Source organism: Podarcis cretensis (assembly GCF_951804945.1).
Source record: "Podarcis cretensis genome assembly, chromosome: Z".
Taxonomy (NCBI): domain Eukaryota; kingdom Metazoa; phylum Chordata; class Lepidosauria; order Squamata; family Lacertidae; genus Podarcis; species Podarcis cretensis.
The window spans coordinates 17,034,137-17,052,678 of NC_137184.1; the positions used below are offsets into that span (position 1 = coordinate 17,034,137).

An 18,542-nucleotide genomic window follows, 5' to 3' on the forward strand; every position below is an offset into this window, starting at 1 on the left:
ACTTATTCAGGAAGCTTCTGTGGGCACCCTGGGGATCACGAACAAAGTTCCCCGATAAACTCAGCATTTCAATAATTTTGCTTTGAATTCTAAATTAAATTTTTATTTATTTATTCTAGTTGCATTTATTCCTCTCCTTTTCTTCAAATAAGCTCAAGGAAGTGCACCCAGTGGTGTACAAGGTTCTTTCCCTCCTCATTTAATCCCCACAAGAACAACTCTGTGAGGTAGGTTAGGCTGAGAGGCAGTGATTGGCCCAAGATGAGCTTTATGGCCAAGTGGGGATTTGAACCCTAGTCTCTCCCAGGTCCAAGTCTGACGTTCTAACAACAATTCAAATGACAAATCCCATAGAAACATTGGACAGGGAGATCCTGGGACATCCGCTCTGGGGCTGCAAGACCGAAAGACTGGTGGCCCCCCGCTTTTAAAACCCTTCCCTTAAAAATATATAGAACAGGAAATAAAACTATGTAATGTCAAACTGCCTCAATGTTGCCTATTGTCGGGTCTTTTACTGGCTCTGGAGTTTTGCCGGTGTTTCCTTTGATATGTGCCAACATGGTGGCTGTCAAGCCTCTTCTTCTTTTAAGTGCCCCAATACTCACATGGCCATTTCGAACTGCTCCATCCACTTCCTTTTCATGTCTTCTGTCTTGCAGAAGAACTGGAAGCCCTGCTTGCCTTGGAGGTGAGTGAGGTAGAAACCGTATGACCACTACCAAGGGAAACAAGAGAGAGCACTGGATGCTAAAGCAGTCAAAATGGTTCCTCCCAATGGAGTCTGGTCCAATCAGGGCAAATGGGGAGTGCTGTCCCGCCAACCTCAGTCTGCCCTCAGCCAGCCCCCATCTGCCCTCCTTCCTTCCTTACAAAGTGTCCCTTATTGACGTGTTACAGCGATAAGATAAAAATTAAATCTGAATGTGTGGACGCAGCTTACCATTTTTCCATGCAACTGAGAAGCATGAGAGGGGAAAGCAGAGACACAGTTTGTTAAAAAGAGGCTCCAGAGTCCAGCTCACCCATGTTTTAAAGAGAGAGGTTGGCTTCCAGGAGCAGGAAAGACTAAACCTCCTGCCAACCAAGCCCTGTACCCCAAACTATAGATGACCAAGAGGCAAGGAACTAGGATGGGCACATAGCCACATTGGCCTCCATTGGCCACAAGTCCTCCATTGGCCACATTTTGAATTGAGGTCAGGGAATTTTTACGTTCTTAGATCTGATCAAAAATATGGAGGAGAGTTCTGCCCCAAATGGTTACTAAACCCAGCCCACCTGTTAAAACTAACCATTTCAGGACCCTACTAGGCAAGGGAAGCTCTTTCCATGATACCATCACCAGGGGATTCCAGTCATGGGGTCTTTCCGATGCTGCCCCCTCCCTTTTTATAGAATGGCCTCACTGGCAAAATGTGCTTGATTCCCTTGCTATTGGCTTTCAGAGGGATTTTAAAATATTCATTTTCACCCAGGTCTTTGGTAGTTGAAAAGACTGTTCCTGGCAACCCTAAAATAATCAGGGTAATATGATTGCTTTTAGAGGTTTGTAAACATTTCATAAATGTTTTAATTTTATTTTTTAATTGTATTGTTTTAACATTTTGGTGTTTGTCTCCCTGGGCTCTTCTGGAAGGACAGAATAGGAATGCAAATGCTTATAATGTGGGTTTGGGGGGTCAGTCTGGAGGATGCCCTGACTCCCTTCCAATTCCTGTACCCAGTGAGGATTAGAATCCAGTAGAGGAGTTTGCCGAAGTAGTGAGAGAAGTTTCTTTGTAAGACAGTGACCTTAGCTGGCTATTTAAGGGTCCTCATCAGCATCCTAAAGGAGGAGCTTGTTGGTTGCAAAAGCCCCAACAAAGTGATGGTGCCCCTCTGGCTAAGGCGTGGGTCTTTCCTTCACCATCCACTCCTTGTTGTTAGGTACTGTATTTTTCGCACCATAGGGCGCACCGGACCATAGGGCGCACCCAGTTTTTTTGGGGGGGAAATAAAGGGGAAAAAATTATTAACCCGCCAGGCGCGGGGCTGGGGCGGGGGAAGCTCGAGCTTCCCCTGACCCCAGCCCCCAAACAGGCAGCTCTCTGCAAGCCGTGGGAGCGCTCCCGCTGCTTGCAGAGAGGTCCGCGAAGCCTGGGCGTGCTGAGCTCAGCGCACGCAGGCTTCGGCATGCTGGCAACTCTCCGCAAGCATCGGGAGCCCAGCGCTGGGCTCCCGCTGCTTGCGGAGAGGTGTGCGAAGCCTGGAGAGCGTGAGGGGTCGGTGCGCACCGACCCCTCTCACTCTCCAGGCTTCAGCGAAAGCCTGCATTCGCACCATAGGACACACACACATTTCCCCTTCATTTTTGGAGGGGGAAAAGTGCGTCCTATGGTGCGAAAAATACGGTAAGTGAACAAGAGCCAGGGTGGGCTGTGAGAGCTGAGCTGAAAGCAGGCTGGAGGCTGGATACACAGAGACCTGCTTGCTCTGTGCTGGATCCAAAGCTGTGACTAATGGAAAAGCACTAATGTGAGCCCCTCCATCCTATGCTCAGGTTGTACAGATGTGTAAATGAAACCATATATCCCAAGGGCAACCGCAGTCTCAGCTAACCCTCATTGCAAGGAAACATAACCTGGGTAAGTGCCTGGAACCCCTGGGGTCTCTCACCACTTAAGAGATTGGGATGGTGAGTAATCATCATCATCAATAATAACAACAACCTTCTTTATATCTTTATTGTTCATCGGGTCATCCGTCATCTTGTAGCAGAACAGCTCAATGATATCCTTCTGCTCATAGTTGTAGCCTTTTCGTTTGCAGACGATCACCACTTTGTCAAATAAAAACAAGTACCTGCCCCCACACCAAAGAAAAGATACAAAGCCAAGGCTTGAAAAACACATTTTTCAACAGCATTAAAGTAATTTTGAGTGTCACTCTCTTCCCATCCCTTCCAAGGTAGCCCGGGAACGTTACATCCACACCATCCATTTAAAGCATATTTATGCCACTTTTCATAGTTGTGGCTTCCTCAAAGAACTCAGGGAAGTGTAGTTTACACTTATTGCACTACAATTCCCAGCATCCTTAGCAAACCAGAGTTCCCAGCCTTATTTGGTGAGCAGAAGCCACCTGTTTGTTCTGCCCTTCTCTCGCTTGCTCACCTATCCTGCTTCGTATGGTTCACTATTGAGCGGACCTTCAGTTCACCGTCTATTTTGGGCCTCCCGTATTCTTCCAGTTTCACTGGCTGTGGGGTAACACAGGAAAGTGTTGAGAGAGGAGGAAAACAAAAGCCTAATAATAATAATAATAATAATAATAATAATAATAATAATAATACTTATACCTCACCCATCTGGCCGGGCCTCCCCAGCCACTCTGGGCGGCTCCCAACAGAATATTAAAAACACAATAAAGCATCAAACATGAAAAACTTCCCTAAACAGGGCTGCCTTCAGATGTCTTCTAAAAGTCAGGTAGTTGATTATCTCCTTGACATCTGATGGGAGGGCGTTCGATAGGGCCAGCGCCACCACCGAGAAGGCCCTCTGCCTGGTTCCCTGTAACCTCACTTCTCGCAGTGAGGGAACCGCCAAAAGGCCCTCGGAGCTGGACCTCAGTGTACAGGCAGAATGATGGGGGTGGAAACACTCCTTCAGGTATACTGGGCTGAGGCCGTTTAGGGCTCTAAAGGTCAGCACCAACACTTTGAATTGTGCTCGGAAGCAATAGCTATCAAAAATAACTTAATGATACCCAGGAGCAGCCTCAGATCTTGACTTCAAATCTTGCTTAAGAGGGGATCCTGGTTAAGGCTAGCAGGAGAAAGAAAACGGGGTCAGAGAAGCTCCTGATTTGCTGTTTATAAATCCCATGGCTCCCAACCTTCTGTGGTGTGTGATCTGTTATTAAAGCTGCTGCTCTTTGCTTTTAGCTGCTGTTGGTTCTGCTTGTTTTTGTTCTGTTTATAGGTTGTGTTTTTATGTTGGAAAGGGCTGCAGCTTTGTGGCAAGCCTGCCTTGCAAGGAGAAGGTTTCCAGAGAGAGGCCTGGGAATGTCAAGGCACTGGGCAGTCAATATAGACAATATTTTGCTAAGTGGGTTGAGGGTCTGACTAATACAAGGCAGCTTCCTATGTTTCTGGGAAGGGTCACAGCTCAGTGGAAGAGCAACTACTTTACATGCAGAAGGTCCAAAGTCCAATCCCCAGGTGCACCTCCAGGTAGGGTTAGGAATGCCCCTTCCTGAAACCCTGGAGAGCCATTGCTGCCAGTCAGTGTGGGCAACACTGAGCTAGAGGGACCAAGAGTCTGACTCAGCATAAGGCAGCTGCTTCCTTCATCCCTATTTAATCCATCCCTCTATTCAGAACTATGAGGACTAGAGCCTCAATTTATTTTTTAGGGGAACAGCATTCAGAAGGTCGCCAGAATTTTATCTCACCAAGTTTTCTATGGAACTCTGAAATTCACTTATTTTCTTTAACGTCTCCTTGTCCCGCTTGACTTCGTTTATATACATGGCCAGGTCCTGAAAAAATGAAACACACACACACACACACACACACACACACACACACACACAGAGCTGGCTGTAACATTGTGATCTGGCAGAATCAGCTGAGAGCCATCAACACAATAAGAAACAGTGGCGGACAGGCACACATACACTGGCTTTGGGACTGCCCCGTTCAGATATTTTTCAAAGGATCAGTTCAGAGAAGGGCTATTCCAAGACACAGTGGATGCCACCCCCCAGAATCCTTTGCAATGCTGCAGGGATGGCCACAGGTGGGGGCATAAGGCGGAATTGTCTTCTATTTTGTATGCAACACTGATTCCAATCAGTTGCAGTGCATCTTCCTATTCACCTCACTGCCTGCTGTAGCAAAATTATGTAACTTATACCATTTGCACAATTGATTGATTATTGATTTATTTATTTATTACACCATATAACTGCTTTTTAAAAAAGCATCGTCCTTTAACGCGGTTTACAAAAAGATGAAACAAATTATCAAGAAAAAATAATAATTTAAAACTTTCAAAAAGTTAAAATAGCAACAGACTAAAAACAGATCAAAACTCACACAAACTTCCTAAACATCTGGGTACGTTTGTCTATGAGCAAAAATGTTTTCAGTGGGTACCCGAAAGAGTACAGGCAAAAGAACCTGCCTGGTGTCACTAGGCAGGGAGTTCCAAAGTATAGGTGCTGCTAAAAGCTCAATTTCTTACAAATTTGGAAAGGTTTTACATGGTCCCTATAACAGGGCCAGTTCAAAGCAGCCAAATGGGTACACAGAAGGTAAGGTGCTCTTAGAGGTGAACTGGACCCAAGTTGTCATGGGCTTCATATACTAATTACTTAAGTTATGTCATCATTACGTTACTGCACCCAACGGATTTCAGTGGCAAAGGAAGTGCAATGAATGGTGTCCAGTGCTAATCCTGCTCAGAGTAGACTCATTGACATTTATGGGCATGGTGAACTTCATTTAATGCAACCCAATGGGGGGGGGACGTAATCAATTATGTATCGTTTGCGAACTGAAAGTAGCAAGAACAGCAAATGCTGATTATATTTGATGGATTGATCTCTGTTCTAGACATGGGATGAATAAGCAAACGTCAGCAATCGCTGCTCCCATTTCCATAGGAATTCTTAGTCACAGGTTCCTCTTGAATGGAGTTGTGGTGCTTTCACTGTGGTGCAGTTCAAAATTGATGAAATTTGTGCGGTGGTTAAAGGGCTGGGACTAGTAGTCAGGACATACCAGGGTTCAAACCCCCTCACTCAGACTGACAGGTGCTCACAGGGTGATCTTGCACCAATCACTGTTTCACTTTCTCTCTTTCAACCCAGTCTACCTTACAGGGTTGTTTGTGAGGGAAGAATGGGGGGGCAGGGGGGGCGGGACATAATGCTGCCTTGAGCAACTTGGATAAAAAGTGAGACACAATAAATGTATCCCCCCGCCCAAAAAAAAAAAAACGCAGTCCCCTAAATGTGCACATTGCAACAGGGGCTGCTTTGCATTTTACATGGCACTGCCGAAATTTCATGCAGAAAACACATGCAGCACGGTGGTGTCTCTCACCACACTTGCATGTGAGCTTGCCCACTGGCAGCTTGCGATGACCTGCGTAGAATGTTCAGGGGTGTTTTAATGTTTGCCATTGTGAGAAATACAATCGCTGAGCAGAAGGGAGCCCTTGGTCACAGTGCTGCAAATCCCCTGGTGGGCAGGAGAGGGCGGCAGATGGTGTAAGGCTGAGGAAGGAGAGCAGCACATTTGTTTTCTGTACCGGGGTGTGTGTGTGTGCGCACCACCAGAAATAAATTAAACAGGCACACTTGTGAGCCCGAGCACTCATGCAGAGAACAGGCTGCCCGTTGAGTCCCTGTGCAAACTTTGACAGGCTCTAATACAGACTTCCTCAACCTCGGCCCTCCAGATGTTTTTGGCCTACAACTCCCATGATCCCTAGCTAGCAGGACCTGTGGTCAGGGATAATTGTAGTCTCAAAACATCTGGAGGGCCAAGGTTGAGGAAGCCTGATCTAATCTTTGCCTCTCCCCTGCAGTGCATACATATTTGGGGGCGGAGTCCTTGGTGATTATTTTTGTCCCAAGGGGAAGAAAAAGAGGAAGAACCTGCCTTCACAGGACGCTGCCGCATATTGTCAGTGCTCTGGGATAACCCTCCCCCAAAATCAGCATCTCATGCAGAGACACTGGGAAGAAATGTAGGCAGCTCTTGCTCTAAGACTGTAATGCAGCCTTCAATAACTTGTCCTTCTCCACATGTTTTGGACTACAACTCCCATCAACCAGTCAGGGATGATGGGAATTGCTGTCTGCACAATCTGGAGGGCACCATGTTGGCAGCCTCTGCCCTACTGTATCTTTAGAATGTGCACATGGGGGGGGGTGCACGCGCATACCACTTCTTTTCATAGTCTCCCACCTCCTCCATTCCCACCCACCCGCCCAAACACACTTTCTGCCCTGTCAGTTCAGATTAAGTCAGAGGGATGGAGACTTTTCCAAGACAAGCCCTGGGGGTGCTGACCTTCCACAGCTTCCCCAACATAAGGAAGATTAATCCCTGGCTGAAGTGACAGTGCTTGTTAAGGGTCACACAGTCCCAGGGTTTCAAACACTGAGTGGCAGCAACAGTTAGCAAGGCAAACAACACCCAAAGCGTAATGGAGTGAGCCAAGAGTTGCCTGTGGCCACCATCTCCTTGCATTCCAGGAAGTGGCCTATTTCAGGAGGGTTCAGGAATCCAGGGAGAGCTTTCAAACCATGTTTTGAGGGACCTCAGGGGCTCTTCGGGGGTCAATCAAAGGTTCAGAATGTCAGGGAAATACGTCCCTGAAAGTAGTTTGTCTAGGGCCTGATGACTTCCCAATCTGCAGCCTTAGGAGCCTCCCTTCATATCAGGGGATGCCACCTCCAAGGAGAGCCAGCAATATCCCGCCCTCCTTACCCATTAGACACCTATGGAAGACCTTTATTTCAAGAGGCTTTTAAATGTTTCATAGAATAACAGAATCCTAGAGTTGGAAGGCCCCCAAAGGATCCTCTAGTCCAACCCCATTCCAAAGAAGAATCACAAAAAAATTGATTGCTTTTAGGGATTTCATGGACCACTGCATTTAAAGTGACATATTTTGCTGTGGCTTTTTTTTTAGAATTTTGAGTACTCATTGGAATCCATTGGCAGACGCTCAGTAGCCTCAGTGTCTTTGTTGGAAATGTTTAATATTATCTTACTGTGGTTTAGATATTTGAACTAGCTGGGATCATTGGACAGGCTTTAACGATTGATGTCTTAATTGACCACGAATAGAAAAATGTTGCAATATCATCTGTATTATCAAAAGGAGTTACTCCTTTCGACTGGAGCATGGCGCTTTGAAAGGAATTACTGTAGCGTTTAGACTGTTGCTGTGATGGTTTTTCAACTTGCATTGTTTCCTGTTTTGCTTTGAGCTGCTTCAGTGTGGAAACTCAGCAGAGAAAACCATAAGTTGATGCAGAGGTGAACTGAACTTCAGCTTGGAAAAGAGAAACAGATATGATTGACAGATTAAGTTGATAGATCGAACTTTGGGACTGTGGACTTTGGAGCATGAAAGCCTTGCAGCTGGGTCCATCTGGTCCAACCTCCTGTCCTCACAGTGGCCAACCAGATGCCCCAGTGGGAAGAAGCCCACAAGCAGGACCTGGGCACAAGAGCCCCCGTCCCCTCCTGTGGTTTCAGCAGCTGACATTCAGAGTCACACTGCCTCTAACAGCGGAGGTCAAACACAGCCATTGTGACCCTCCATGGATTCGCCTATAAGAATATCTGGAACTTTGGAAGATTAGGAACAAGTGTGGCCTTGAAACAATACACCCCACCCCAATACCTGGTTAAAAAAAACTGGGGCTCCTACCTGCATCGCTTCCAAGGCTTCCTTGAGCTGCTGCTTTTCTGGCCGATCCGATGAATGGCTGAGAAGCTCCTGAAAGGAAACTGCAGCATGTCAGAGGCATGTTGATGTATTGCTCCATCCCACAGTGTGAGCCTCACATTGGAAGCCAGCATCAGTGGCAAACTTTCTGCAGCCACAGAATCGCCGGCAGCAGGGAAGTGAGGGGGGGGTGTGTGTGTGATGACTCCACCTCCACTGTGTATTGCTGCGAACCAGAAGCCTGTTACAATCATCCAGCAAGTAACCCATGAGGAGTGTGTTGTGGCAGCCCAGAGAACTCAGAGCTAACAGAAGGAATTTCATGCATCAGCAAATTATTTGCAGGTTTCTTTCCCCATCAGCTAATTGACCCTCCTTGCAAAACAATGAGGATCAACAAGCCCATGCTTCACAAAGGCTCCATTGCATGGAGACGCTGGTGAAATTATTAACATTTAAAAAGACGAGCGAAAGAGGGTGGAGGGAAATAAATGTGGGGAGGGGAGCTATGCATCCTTTCCTGGAAAAAGTGCGTAGCAGCAGCGTAGCTCTTAATTGTGTCAGACTAGGACCTGGGAGATCAGGGTTCAGTTCTCACTTTGCCACGTGAAGCTCACTGGGTGACCTTAGCCTAGTTGCTGCCTCTTGGCCTAACCTACCTCACAGGGTTGTTGTGGGGAATTAATCGAGAAGTGGGAGGAACCATGTATGCTACCTTGAGCTCCTTGGAGAAATAGGTGGAATAAAGGTAAAGGTAAAGGGACCTCTGGCCATTAGGTCCAGCCGGGACCGACTCTGGGGTTTCAGCGCTCATCTTGCTTTATTGGCCGAGGGAGCCAGTGTCCAGCTTCCGGGTCATGTGGCCAGCTTCTGGCGAACCAGAGCAGCGAAAGGAAATGCCATTTACATTCCCGCCGGAGCGGTACCTATTTATCTACTTGCACTTTGACGTGCTTTTGAACTGCTAGGTTGGCAGGAGCAGGGACCGAGCAACGGGAGCTCACCCGTTGCAGGGATTTGAACCGCCGACCTTCTGATCAGCAAGTCCTAGGCTCTGTGGTTTAACCCACAGCACCACCCGTGTCCCATATAGGTGGAATAGAATAGAAATGCAATAAAAAAGAATGGCGTATAGAGCTTGATGAGAGAAAGGGGACTGGGGTTTCAGTGGAGTCCCAGGGAAAGCCCCAGAATCTATCTTCAACAGTCCCCCATGGATTTGCAGGGGGGTTCCCTCCTGCTGACAATCTTGCAAGTCTACATAGCTTGTATTCTTCCTTATTGCGGAACAGAATCTGCTTGAACACGAAATGCCCAGGCCCTGACTAAACAGGCTCCACGTTTGCACGAGAGGTATTGCTCTTGATCAAACAAGTGCCAACACAAGCCTCCACAGGCCTACCCTGCAGGGACAACTGGGGGCTGAGCATCCTGTGCAAGGGGATGCTGGGGGGCGGGGCTTACTTGCCCACCTTGCCTACCCATAGACACAGCTTCTGCATATTCAGGTAAGTGCCTCAACTCACCTTATGGGAGTTGTTGAGCTTCGCACAAGGGAGCTAGTATAACGGACTGTAGCTTGTGTGCACTGGGGACATCTTTCTCCAGGCTAACTCTGCACACACTACTGCTCTCCTTCTGCCAACTTCAAACTCCTGTCTAACTTTCAGATTTCGTCAAACCTGCCCCTCATGCTGGATATTGAACCAAGAGTGAGGTGGCAGCAGGGAGAGAAGAGGAGAGGAGAGGAGAGGAGCGTTGCAGCTAAAGGCCACTCCGGAGAGGGCATCTGATGTGACCTATGCTGTCAGGCTGATCACATCACATCTGCCAACATGGCACAGATCAAAACTGGGGGATGCTTGCATCACTCCTTTCCACAAGCTGAGGGCCACAACCTTATTTAATCCAAAAGACTACCTGTCACAGGACGAAGAAAACTCCATTTGCTTAGCCAGGGCTGTTTCAGAAGACAAAGGGCAGCAAATTTTTGCTGCCCATTGACCTGACAACTGATGAAAACTTAAACAAGTTAGTGACCTTTTCGATCTAAATGTTATTTCTTGTAGTTTTGCTTAATTGCTTTGACATCAATGAGTTTTAATTTTCTATTTGAATTTGATAACGGGCTGTAAGCTGCCCTGAAGGGAACTGTAGATGTGGTAGAAGTTGCAACATCCATCAACTTGAACCCTGTAATTAAAGGTGTGGAATGACACCTGGAGTCCTGGGTTCAGATAAGGGATATCTGGCTCTGAATCCCTGGAAAAAAGCAGGACCTGCAACAAAGTGTTTCAAGCATGGGTGTGTTTCCCTGCTCTTAAGAGATTTTAGCCGACTATACTCTTTTCTGCGATACTCCTTTCTATTCCTCAATCAAGTATCAATGAATACATGAATCAAATATGCTCTTCTACAGTTTCTCCTGAAAGCCAGTGTGGTGCAGTGGTTAGTGTCAGAGTAGGACCTGGGAGACCCGGGTTCAAATCCCCCACTCTGCCATAAAGCACACTGAATGTAATGTTGGGCTCAGTTACTGTCTCTAAGCCAAACTTATCTCACAGGGCTATTGTAGGCGTAAAATGAAGAGGGGGAGAATTGTTTACACTACCCTGATCTTGTTGGAAGAAATGGGGGGGAGGGTAGAAATGTAATAATAATTGTGATAATAATGATAACAATATTCATAAGAAATGTTTAGCGTTTTTTTCTTGATTTGCTTTATATACTTTATTTGCTTTATATACTATATTTCCCTCCCCCTCCCCAAACACACTGTAGCTGGAGGAATTTCTGCCCCTATCAGAATACAGGTGAACCCACTTACTTTTAATAAGAGGTGATACTTCAAAACTCTTTGCATTGGCACCACCAACAAGTCTTGCAGTTTAAACTTTCCATCCTGAACTTTCAGCGTACATTCCTGAAAGAGGGGGGAGAAAAGTGAGAACACTTTAAAAAAGAAAAAAAGAAAATGTTTTCAAAAGACTATCACTTCATGCTACTGTTAAGAAATTATCTAGTTTCAATTGCTCTGACTGTGGAAATCCAATTTGCATCTAAAAAACAATGCCTAGACTATCAGGGATCAAAGCTGAGCTCTTCCTTCATTGATGGCCATTAACATGGAAGGCTTCAGAAAAAGAATAAGGCTTTCAGTGGTGACTAGCTATGATGGCTATGCTATACCTCTACTTTCTGAGGCCCAGTATACCTGAAGGAGCATCTCCACCAGCATCGTTCAGCCTGGACACTGAGGTCCAGCTCCGAGGGCCTTTTGGCAGTTCCCTCACTGTGAAAAGTGAAGCTACAGGGAACCAGGCAGAGGGCCTTCTTGGTAGTGGCACCTGCTCTGTGGAATGCCCTCCCATCAGATGTCAAGAAAATAAACAACTATCTGACTTTTAGAAGACATCTGAAGGCAGCCCTGTTTAGGGAAGTTTTTAATGTTTGATGTTTTATCACTTTACTACGATTATTATTATTATTATTATTATTATTATTATTATTCTGTTGGGAGCCACCCAGAGTGGCTGGGGAAACCCAGCAACATGGGTGGGGTATAAATACTGCTTGCAGGTTTCCCATAATGGGTATCTGATTAGTCACTGTGAGAATTAGACTAGTTGGGCCCCCTTTGGCCTGACCCTCTTCTTACGCTTTTTCTAGCTTTCTATTTGGAGAGATCTCCAGCAACTGGTATTCAGAAGCATGTTAACTCCAGCAATGGAGGGAGAACACAGCTGTTGTGGCTAGTAAGCCAACGATGGCAATGAATTCATCTAATCCCTTTTCAAAGCCATCCAGGTTGGCCACCCACTTGCTGACCTCTCCCTGCACCCACCAAAAGCGCTCAGCACAGTCACCTCGATTTTCTGCTGAACATCTTCCCGGTTGGCCATGAGGTGATTCAGCGTGGTCTGTGCATATTCCATGCGGCTGCAGTACTCGCCGTATATCAAGAGCCTACAAGGAAGAAGGAGAGGAAAGGATTTGACAACTGCTTTGACTCTGTGCTTGGCTCATTTTGGCATGGAACACAGTCCAACCCTAGTCAAAACAAAATAAAAAAATTCCTTCCAGTAGCACCTTAAAGACCAACTAAGTTAGTTCTTGGTATGAGCTTTCGTGTGCATGCACACTTCTTCAGATACACTGAAACAGAAGTCACCAGACCCTTCTATATAGTGAGAAGGTGGGGAGGGGTATTACTCAGAAGGGTGGTGGGATTGGGTGATTGGCAGATAGCTGTGATCACCCAATTGGGTGCCAATCACCCAATCCCACCACCCTTCTGAGTAATACCCCTCCCCACCTTCTCACTATATAGAAGGGTCTGGTGACTTCTGTTTCAGTGTATCTGAAGAAGTGTGCATGCACACGAAAGCTCATACCAAGAACTAACTTAGTTGGTCTTTAAGGTGCTACTGGAAAGAATTTTTTTATTTTGTTTTGACTATGGCAGACCAACACGGCTACCTATCTGTAACTAGTCCAACCCTAGTTAACATTGGTGATTTGACAACCCCACTCCTGACACAAGTTTTAATATATTTTTACCTCTCCCTTGTCTCCAAAAGAGCCCCGTGCAGAGTACATACAATCCATGCACTGGATTTTGGGGTGCATTCTAGGTTCCAAGATTCAGGCTGGGATTGCTCTGGCTCCAGCATCCACCTAATGCAGTGGTCCCCAAACTTTATGGAACCAAGTGGTTCCATAAACTGATCACCAGTGCCCAATACCCTAGAACCTTCATTATACACCTTTAGGCACCAGGCAAAAACTTTCCTCTTCAGCCAGGCCTTTGGCTGATTAACATCTTATACCCCTTTTAAATGGGCTCATAGGAAGGGGCTGGGAGAGCAGGGATTACGGCTTTTTTGGTTTTGTTTTTATTATGCATTTTGTGTTTTTATATTGTACTTTTATGCTGTGAACCTAGGATCTACAAATGAAGGAACGTATACAAATTTAATAAGCAATAATAAAAAATAATATCCTATCCTACCCTATAAAAAGCAATATTCAGAATAGGTAAAGGTAAAGGTACCCCTGCCCGTACGGGCCAGTCTTGACAGACTCTGGGGTTGTGCGCCCATCTCACTTAAGAGGCCAGGGGCCAGCGCTGTCCGGAGACACTTCCGGGTCACGTGGCCAGCGTGACATCGCTGCTCTGGCGAGCCAGAGCCGCACACGGAAACGCCGTTTACCTTCCCGCTGGTAAGCGGTCCCTATTTATCTACTTGCACCTGGAGGTGCTTTCGAACTGCTAGGTTGGCAGGCGCTGGGACCGAGCAGCGGGAGCGCACCCCGCCGCAGGGATTCGAACCGCCGACCTTTCGATCGGCAAGTCCTAGGTGCTGAGGCTTTAACCCACAGCGCCACCTGTGTCCCCTAATATTCAGAATAGTGGGCTGAAAAAAGAAAAGTTCTCCGCCCTTGTGTGACCTAAACTATCCAAAGGAGAAACCAGAAATCTTAGCCAGTATGAAACTGTTCCAGAATCTGGATTGTGTAAAGGGTGGAACACACACACACACACACACACACACACTCACACACACACACACACACACACAAACTTGGGTGGACCTTTACATAATATCTTGCTCTCTTCTTGCATCACCTTCTTCTTGTTCCAGCCAATTTGGCCACATGCTTTTATGTTGAAACAGTTTTCCTTGGGCGGCTCGTTGAGGGAGATAATTGGAGCCTTTGCAATCTTTGTGCTGCCAAGCTTGACATGAATGCATTTTGGGGCCGGAACTTCGAAGGAAGGCCAGGATTTCAGTGCCAAACGATTCGGACAGGGACAGCTGGCATCAGTTACACCGAAGTCCCTCCGATAAGTTTCCAGCAGTCTTGCTGAAAACCTTCTTTGCTTCTTTAGAAATTCCTCCCCAGCCAGAGCCTCTAGATTCACACCAGGACACAAGTCCCAGCTCTTGAGATCTTTCACCAGATGTGGGTCAGATTATGCAAGAGAATCACCCATAGCACACTTTGGATGCCCCAGTGGGGGGGGGGGTGGAACACGCCTGGGATATATTTGCTAATCTCATCCAAAGTTGCCCCCCCCTTTTTTTTTGTTCCTGCAGGGGGTCGGGTTATTAGCTGTGAGAAGAGGACCCTTGTGGGTCCCTTCCAACTACAATTCTGTGACTGGGACTCCCACATCCTGCTTACTTTGTGGTGGCAGGAAACCTGGGTTGAAATACAGCGATGTGCCATCAGTATGCCCCATGCAACTAATCATCTGGGGCTCTGAGAACACCTTAAGGAAATTCCCACAAATCCCTGCCATGTTCTCTCTCTCCCTCCACCAATTGCCAGTTTCCTTTCCTCCTTTTTCTTTTACCTTTCCTTGAATTCTAGAAACACTTTGGCCAAGCTGCTCCCTCCAGACATCATGGAAACATCGATGGCTCTCAGGAAATTGAAGTGGACTTTGATGAGGTCCTGGAAAAGAAAGAAAGGAAAGGGGAAGAGACATAGTACCCAAAGGTTATGCCCACTTACAGTGGTAGAGCTTCATGCTCCGGCACAGGGAAGTGGAGTCATTGGTGGAGGAAGAGGAGTGTGGGGGGAGCGCACTGCCCCTGGCAGAGCAATCCTGGTGGAGTGGCATTGTGGCTGCTCCCCCACCCACACTGGGCGCCATGCCCCCTCAGACGCGCGCCACACCACCAGGATGCACGCCAGCCCCGCCCCCACCTGCTCTCTGCCCCCGGTGCTAGAGCATGAAGCTCCGCCACTGGGGGCATGTTCTGGGGGCGTGTTGCCCAGCACAGGTGGGGGGGCAGCCGCGATAGCACCCCAGCAGGATCGCGCTGCCAAGGGCGGTGCGCTCCCCCCCCCCCCACTCCTCTTCCTCCGCCAGTGCCCACTTATGTGAAAGAGAATACAATTTACTTATTATTTAGAAACAAAAAAGCTCCACTCAGGCCACCATAATTAACCACTCAGGAATTCTTAAAAGGGAGTCATTGTGTGTAAAGTGAATTGTAAACTGCAGCAGGGTCAGACTTGAAACCCAGGTTCCTTAAATCAAGGAACTAAATCTGCAGCCTGTGTGAAAAAGGGGAGAAGAGATTTAAAGGTCTGGATCTTAGACAGCATTACCTCCAAGTTAATAAATATTGCTTCCATTTCTTGTAGAGTCAAAACCAGCCTCAATGGATTCATGTAGTTCTGCAAAAGTGAAACAGAAAAAGGTGGGAAGCATAGGCCGCAACACCCTAATTCTACAGCAGGGGTGAGGGAGTCTAACATGGTCATCTAAGTCTCTCTATCTGGCACATGAAATTCCCAACAGGCCATGCTCCGTCTCCCATGTTCATGCTGCTCATGGGTCTTGCTCTGCAGTTTCCTCAGGTGATTTTGCCTGGCTGGAAGGTGCCCTTGAATTGTGATCATGTCTCTTGCTTACCTGAATGGAGGTTGTGTGTGTGTGTTTGTGTGTATCTTTAGAAACCTATGACTTTGAATATAGCTTACTGTACAAGGGTGAGAGCCATATCGTTTATTCTGCCACTTTTGTCTCTGGCGCCACTTGCCACTGTTGCATGGCCCTCAGAACACTGCACACAAGGGAGTAAGAACTTAAGAGCCCTGCTGGATCAGGTCAAAGACCACCTAGTCCAGCATCTTTCTCTCACAGTAGCCAGTCAGATGCCCCAATGGGAAACCCGAAAGCAGGACCTGAGCACAACAGCAACACTCTCCCCACTTGAGATTCCCAGAAACTTAGAGGCAATGCTGCTTCCGAGAGTAGAGGTATAGCGTCAAAAGAACCTGGCTGCTGGATCAGACCAAAGGCCCATCTAGTCCAGCATCCTGGTCTTCTGGCTAACCAGAAGCCACAAACAGGACCAAAGTTGCAAGATCGACTCTCCCCTCCTGTGTTTTCCAGCAACTGGTATTCAGAGGCACCCTGCCTCCAGTAGTGAAGAAGAAGCAGGAGACCCTAAGAAAGGCTCTGTTGGATCAGGCCTGTGGCCCATCCAATAAAAGCAACTTGTTCCCACAGTGGCCGACCAGATCGTGTTATGGGAAGCCCACATGCAGGATCTGAACACAAGAACAACTCTTGCCCTAACTAAATATTCAGTGTACATACCTCGGGTTACAGACACTTCAGGTTGCGTTTTTTTGGGGTTACCTGCGCGCTGAAATCCGGAAGTACTGGAATGGATTACTTCCGGGTTTCAGTGGTTGCACATGCACAGAAGCACTAAATCACACTTTGCGCATGTGCAGAAGCACCAAATCACAACCCATACATGTGCAGACGCAGCGCTGCGGGTTGTGAACGTGCCTCCCGCATGGATCATGTTCGCAACCCAAGCATCCACTGTACGAAACATCTCTTTGTCCACCCATTTGATATATTTTTTCTTTAGCCAAGGAATAAAAAGCAAATTGTAAGTTGAGCTAATTTCGCGTTTTAAAAACATTAATGTGCTTACAATGTTGCTTAATCACCAAAGGGGAAAGTAATTACTTGGCTCCTGGCTCCACATTATGCTCCTTAAGTTATCATCTTTACATACTTGCGTGTGTGTGGTTTTAAACAATTCTGAAATGCAAAACCAAACCATAATTCATCAAAATGAATTAAAAGGGAGGCCTGGCGAGACGTGCCCACCCAAGATAAATGGCCCTGCTCCCTTATCATTTGAAGGCCATCAAACGGAGGTAAGGGAAAGGGTCCTTATCAGAACGGCTATGGAGCTCCTGCCCATCAGGAAGAGTAATGAGTCTGTTAAAAGCTGTCACTGGACTGGGCATGAGAGGGGGCTGGATGTTACAAGAGGGAGAGGAAAAAAACTTTTTGGCAGCAAGGACAGAAAAACAAAACTCTCTGCCTCCTTTCACGATGCCTTCAGCTCCAGGGGGCATTTTCCATGAAGGGAGGGTGGCCTGGCTGTTTTAAAGTCTCCCTTCCTTCCTTTCCTTGTTTGTTTGCAGCATTTATCTCCCACCTTTTCCTCCAATGAGCTTAAGGATGTGCATGGGTAGGTTAGGCCGGAAGAAGGAGCAGGGGTGGGGCAAGAGGGAGAAAGAGAGACTGGCCCACGAAGTCATACCCACACCTATTCTCTATTGTCAAAATTTTGATTGTAAGATCCCCGTCGTAGAGCCCAAGCGTCAAATGCACTGACATATGTAATGTAGCAATTTGCACTTGACATTCACCTTTTCTATGTCTTCGAGAGTCTTGTAGTATTTGGCCTCAGTTTCCTGGATCTCTAGCAAACAGCAATTCCTTTTGTCATCTTCCGTCATGCCCATTTTCTAGAGGGAAAAACAAACACTGGCATGTTAGCATGTCTAAGCTGCTCGTTTTGATCTGAACTCAACAGAATGGAACTTAGGGATACCTTCAGGTGGACAAGGGAAGCTGTTTCATGCAGAGCCAGACCACTGGACTGCCTATGCTATCAGGCAGCAGCAATCCAGGGTTTTAGGTGGGGGGGGGAGGCAATTCCAGCCCTGCCTGTGGATGCCATTGGGGATTGCACTGGGGCCACCTGCATGCAAAGCAGATGCTCTACCACTGAGCTATAGTCCTTTCACAGTAAGGTTCAAATAGGAATGAAGGAATCTGCCTTATCAGACCACAGTATAAGGCCATCATCAGTAGCTTTGTCTAGCTAGACACACATGAGGCAGGACGTTCCCAGAAGCAGCTCCTGGATTAGGACTCACCAACCTTCTTAGGCCCATGGGAACATTTGGATTTTGGAGGGACTGCTCTGGGCGCTATTTCCTCTAGTCATTTCTACCCCACCCCACCCTCCAAAACCAGTCCTTCTCTTGCCCACTTCTCTTGCCCACTCCACTTTCCCAAGGGATGTGGATAAAAGTTGGACCCAGTAGAATTAATCTCAGCCGTGAGCATATAGGGTTACTTGAGGAAATGGGAAAGAGGGTCACTCTGCCAACTTCCTTCTTCAACTTTCTGTGATAGCTACCCTCATCACTTTGTGGCTAAGAGGGCAGTTGCAGGGTGCACTGGGGCTTTTACTGCAGCCCCTTCTTGTCCTACCACATTCTAAGTGTATGAATGAATGTTGT

At 47.1% G+C, this 18,542-nt stretch overlaps 1 protein-coding gene across 5 annotated transcripts in view; it reads right to left on the reverse strand.

Moving 5' to 3' along the window:
- Positions 1–18,542, reverse strand: part of VAV2 (vav guanine nucleotide exchange factor 2) — a 155,501-nt gene that overhangs the window by 16,639 nt on the left and 120,320 nt on the right. For 4 of the 5 annotated variants that reach the window (XM_079961262.1, XM_079961263.1, XM_079961264.1 and 1 more), the window contains 10 exons: positions 17,661–17,759; positions 15,585–15,653; positions 14,821–14,921; positions 12,326–12,425; positions 11,287–11,382; positions 8,442–8,510; positions 4,438–4,524; positions 3,156–3,241; positions 2,712–2,844; positions 609–718 (listed from right to left, as the gene is read on the reverse strand). In XM_079961262.1, coding sequence (XP_079817388.1) covers positions 609–718; positions 2,712–2,844; positions 3,156–3,241; positions 4,438–4,524; positions 8,442–8,510; positions 11,287–11,382; positions 12,326–12,425; positions 14,821–14,921; positions 15,585–15,653; positions 17,661–17,759 — 950 coding nt within the window. The remainder of the gene's footprint in view (positions 1–608; positions 719–2,711; positions 2,845–3,155; positions 3,242–4,437; positions 4,525–8,441; positions 8,511–11,286; positions 11,383–12,325; positions 12,426–14,820; positions 14,922–15,584; positions 15,654–17,660; positions 17,760–18,542) is intronic. The other variant, XM_079961265.1, reaches the window with a different exon arrangement.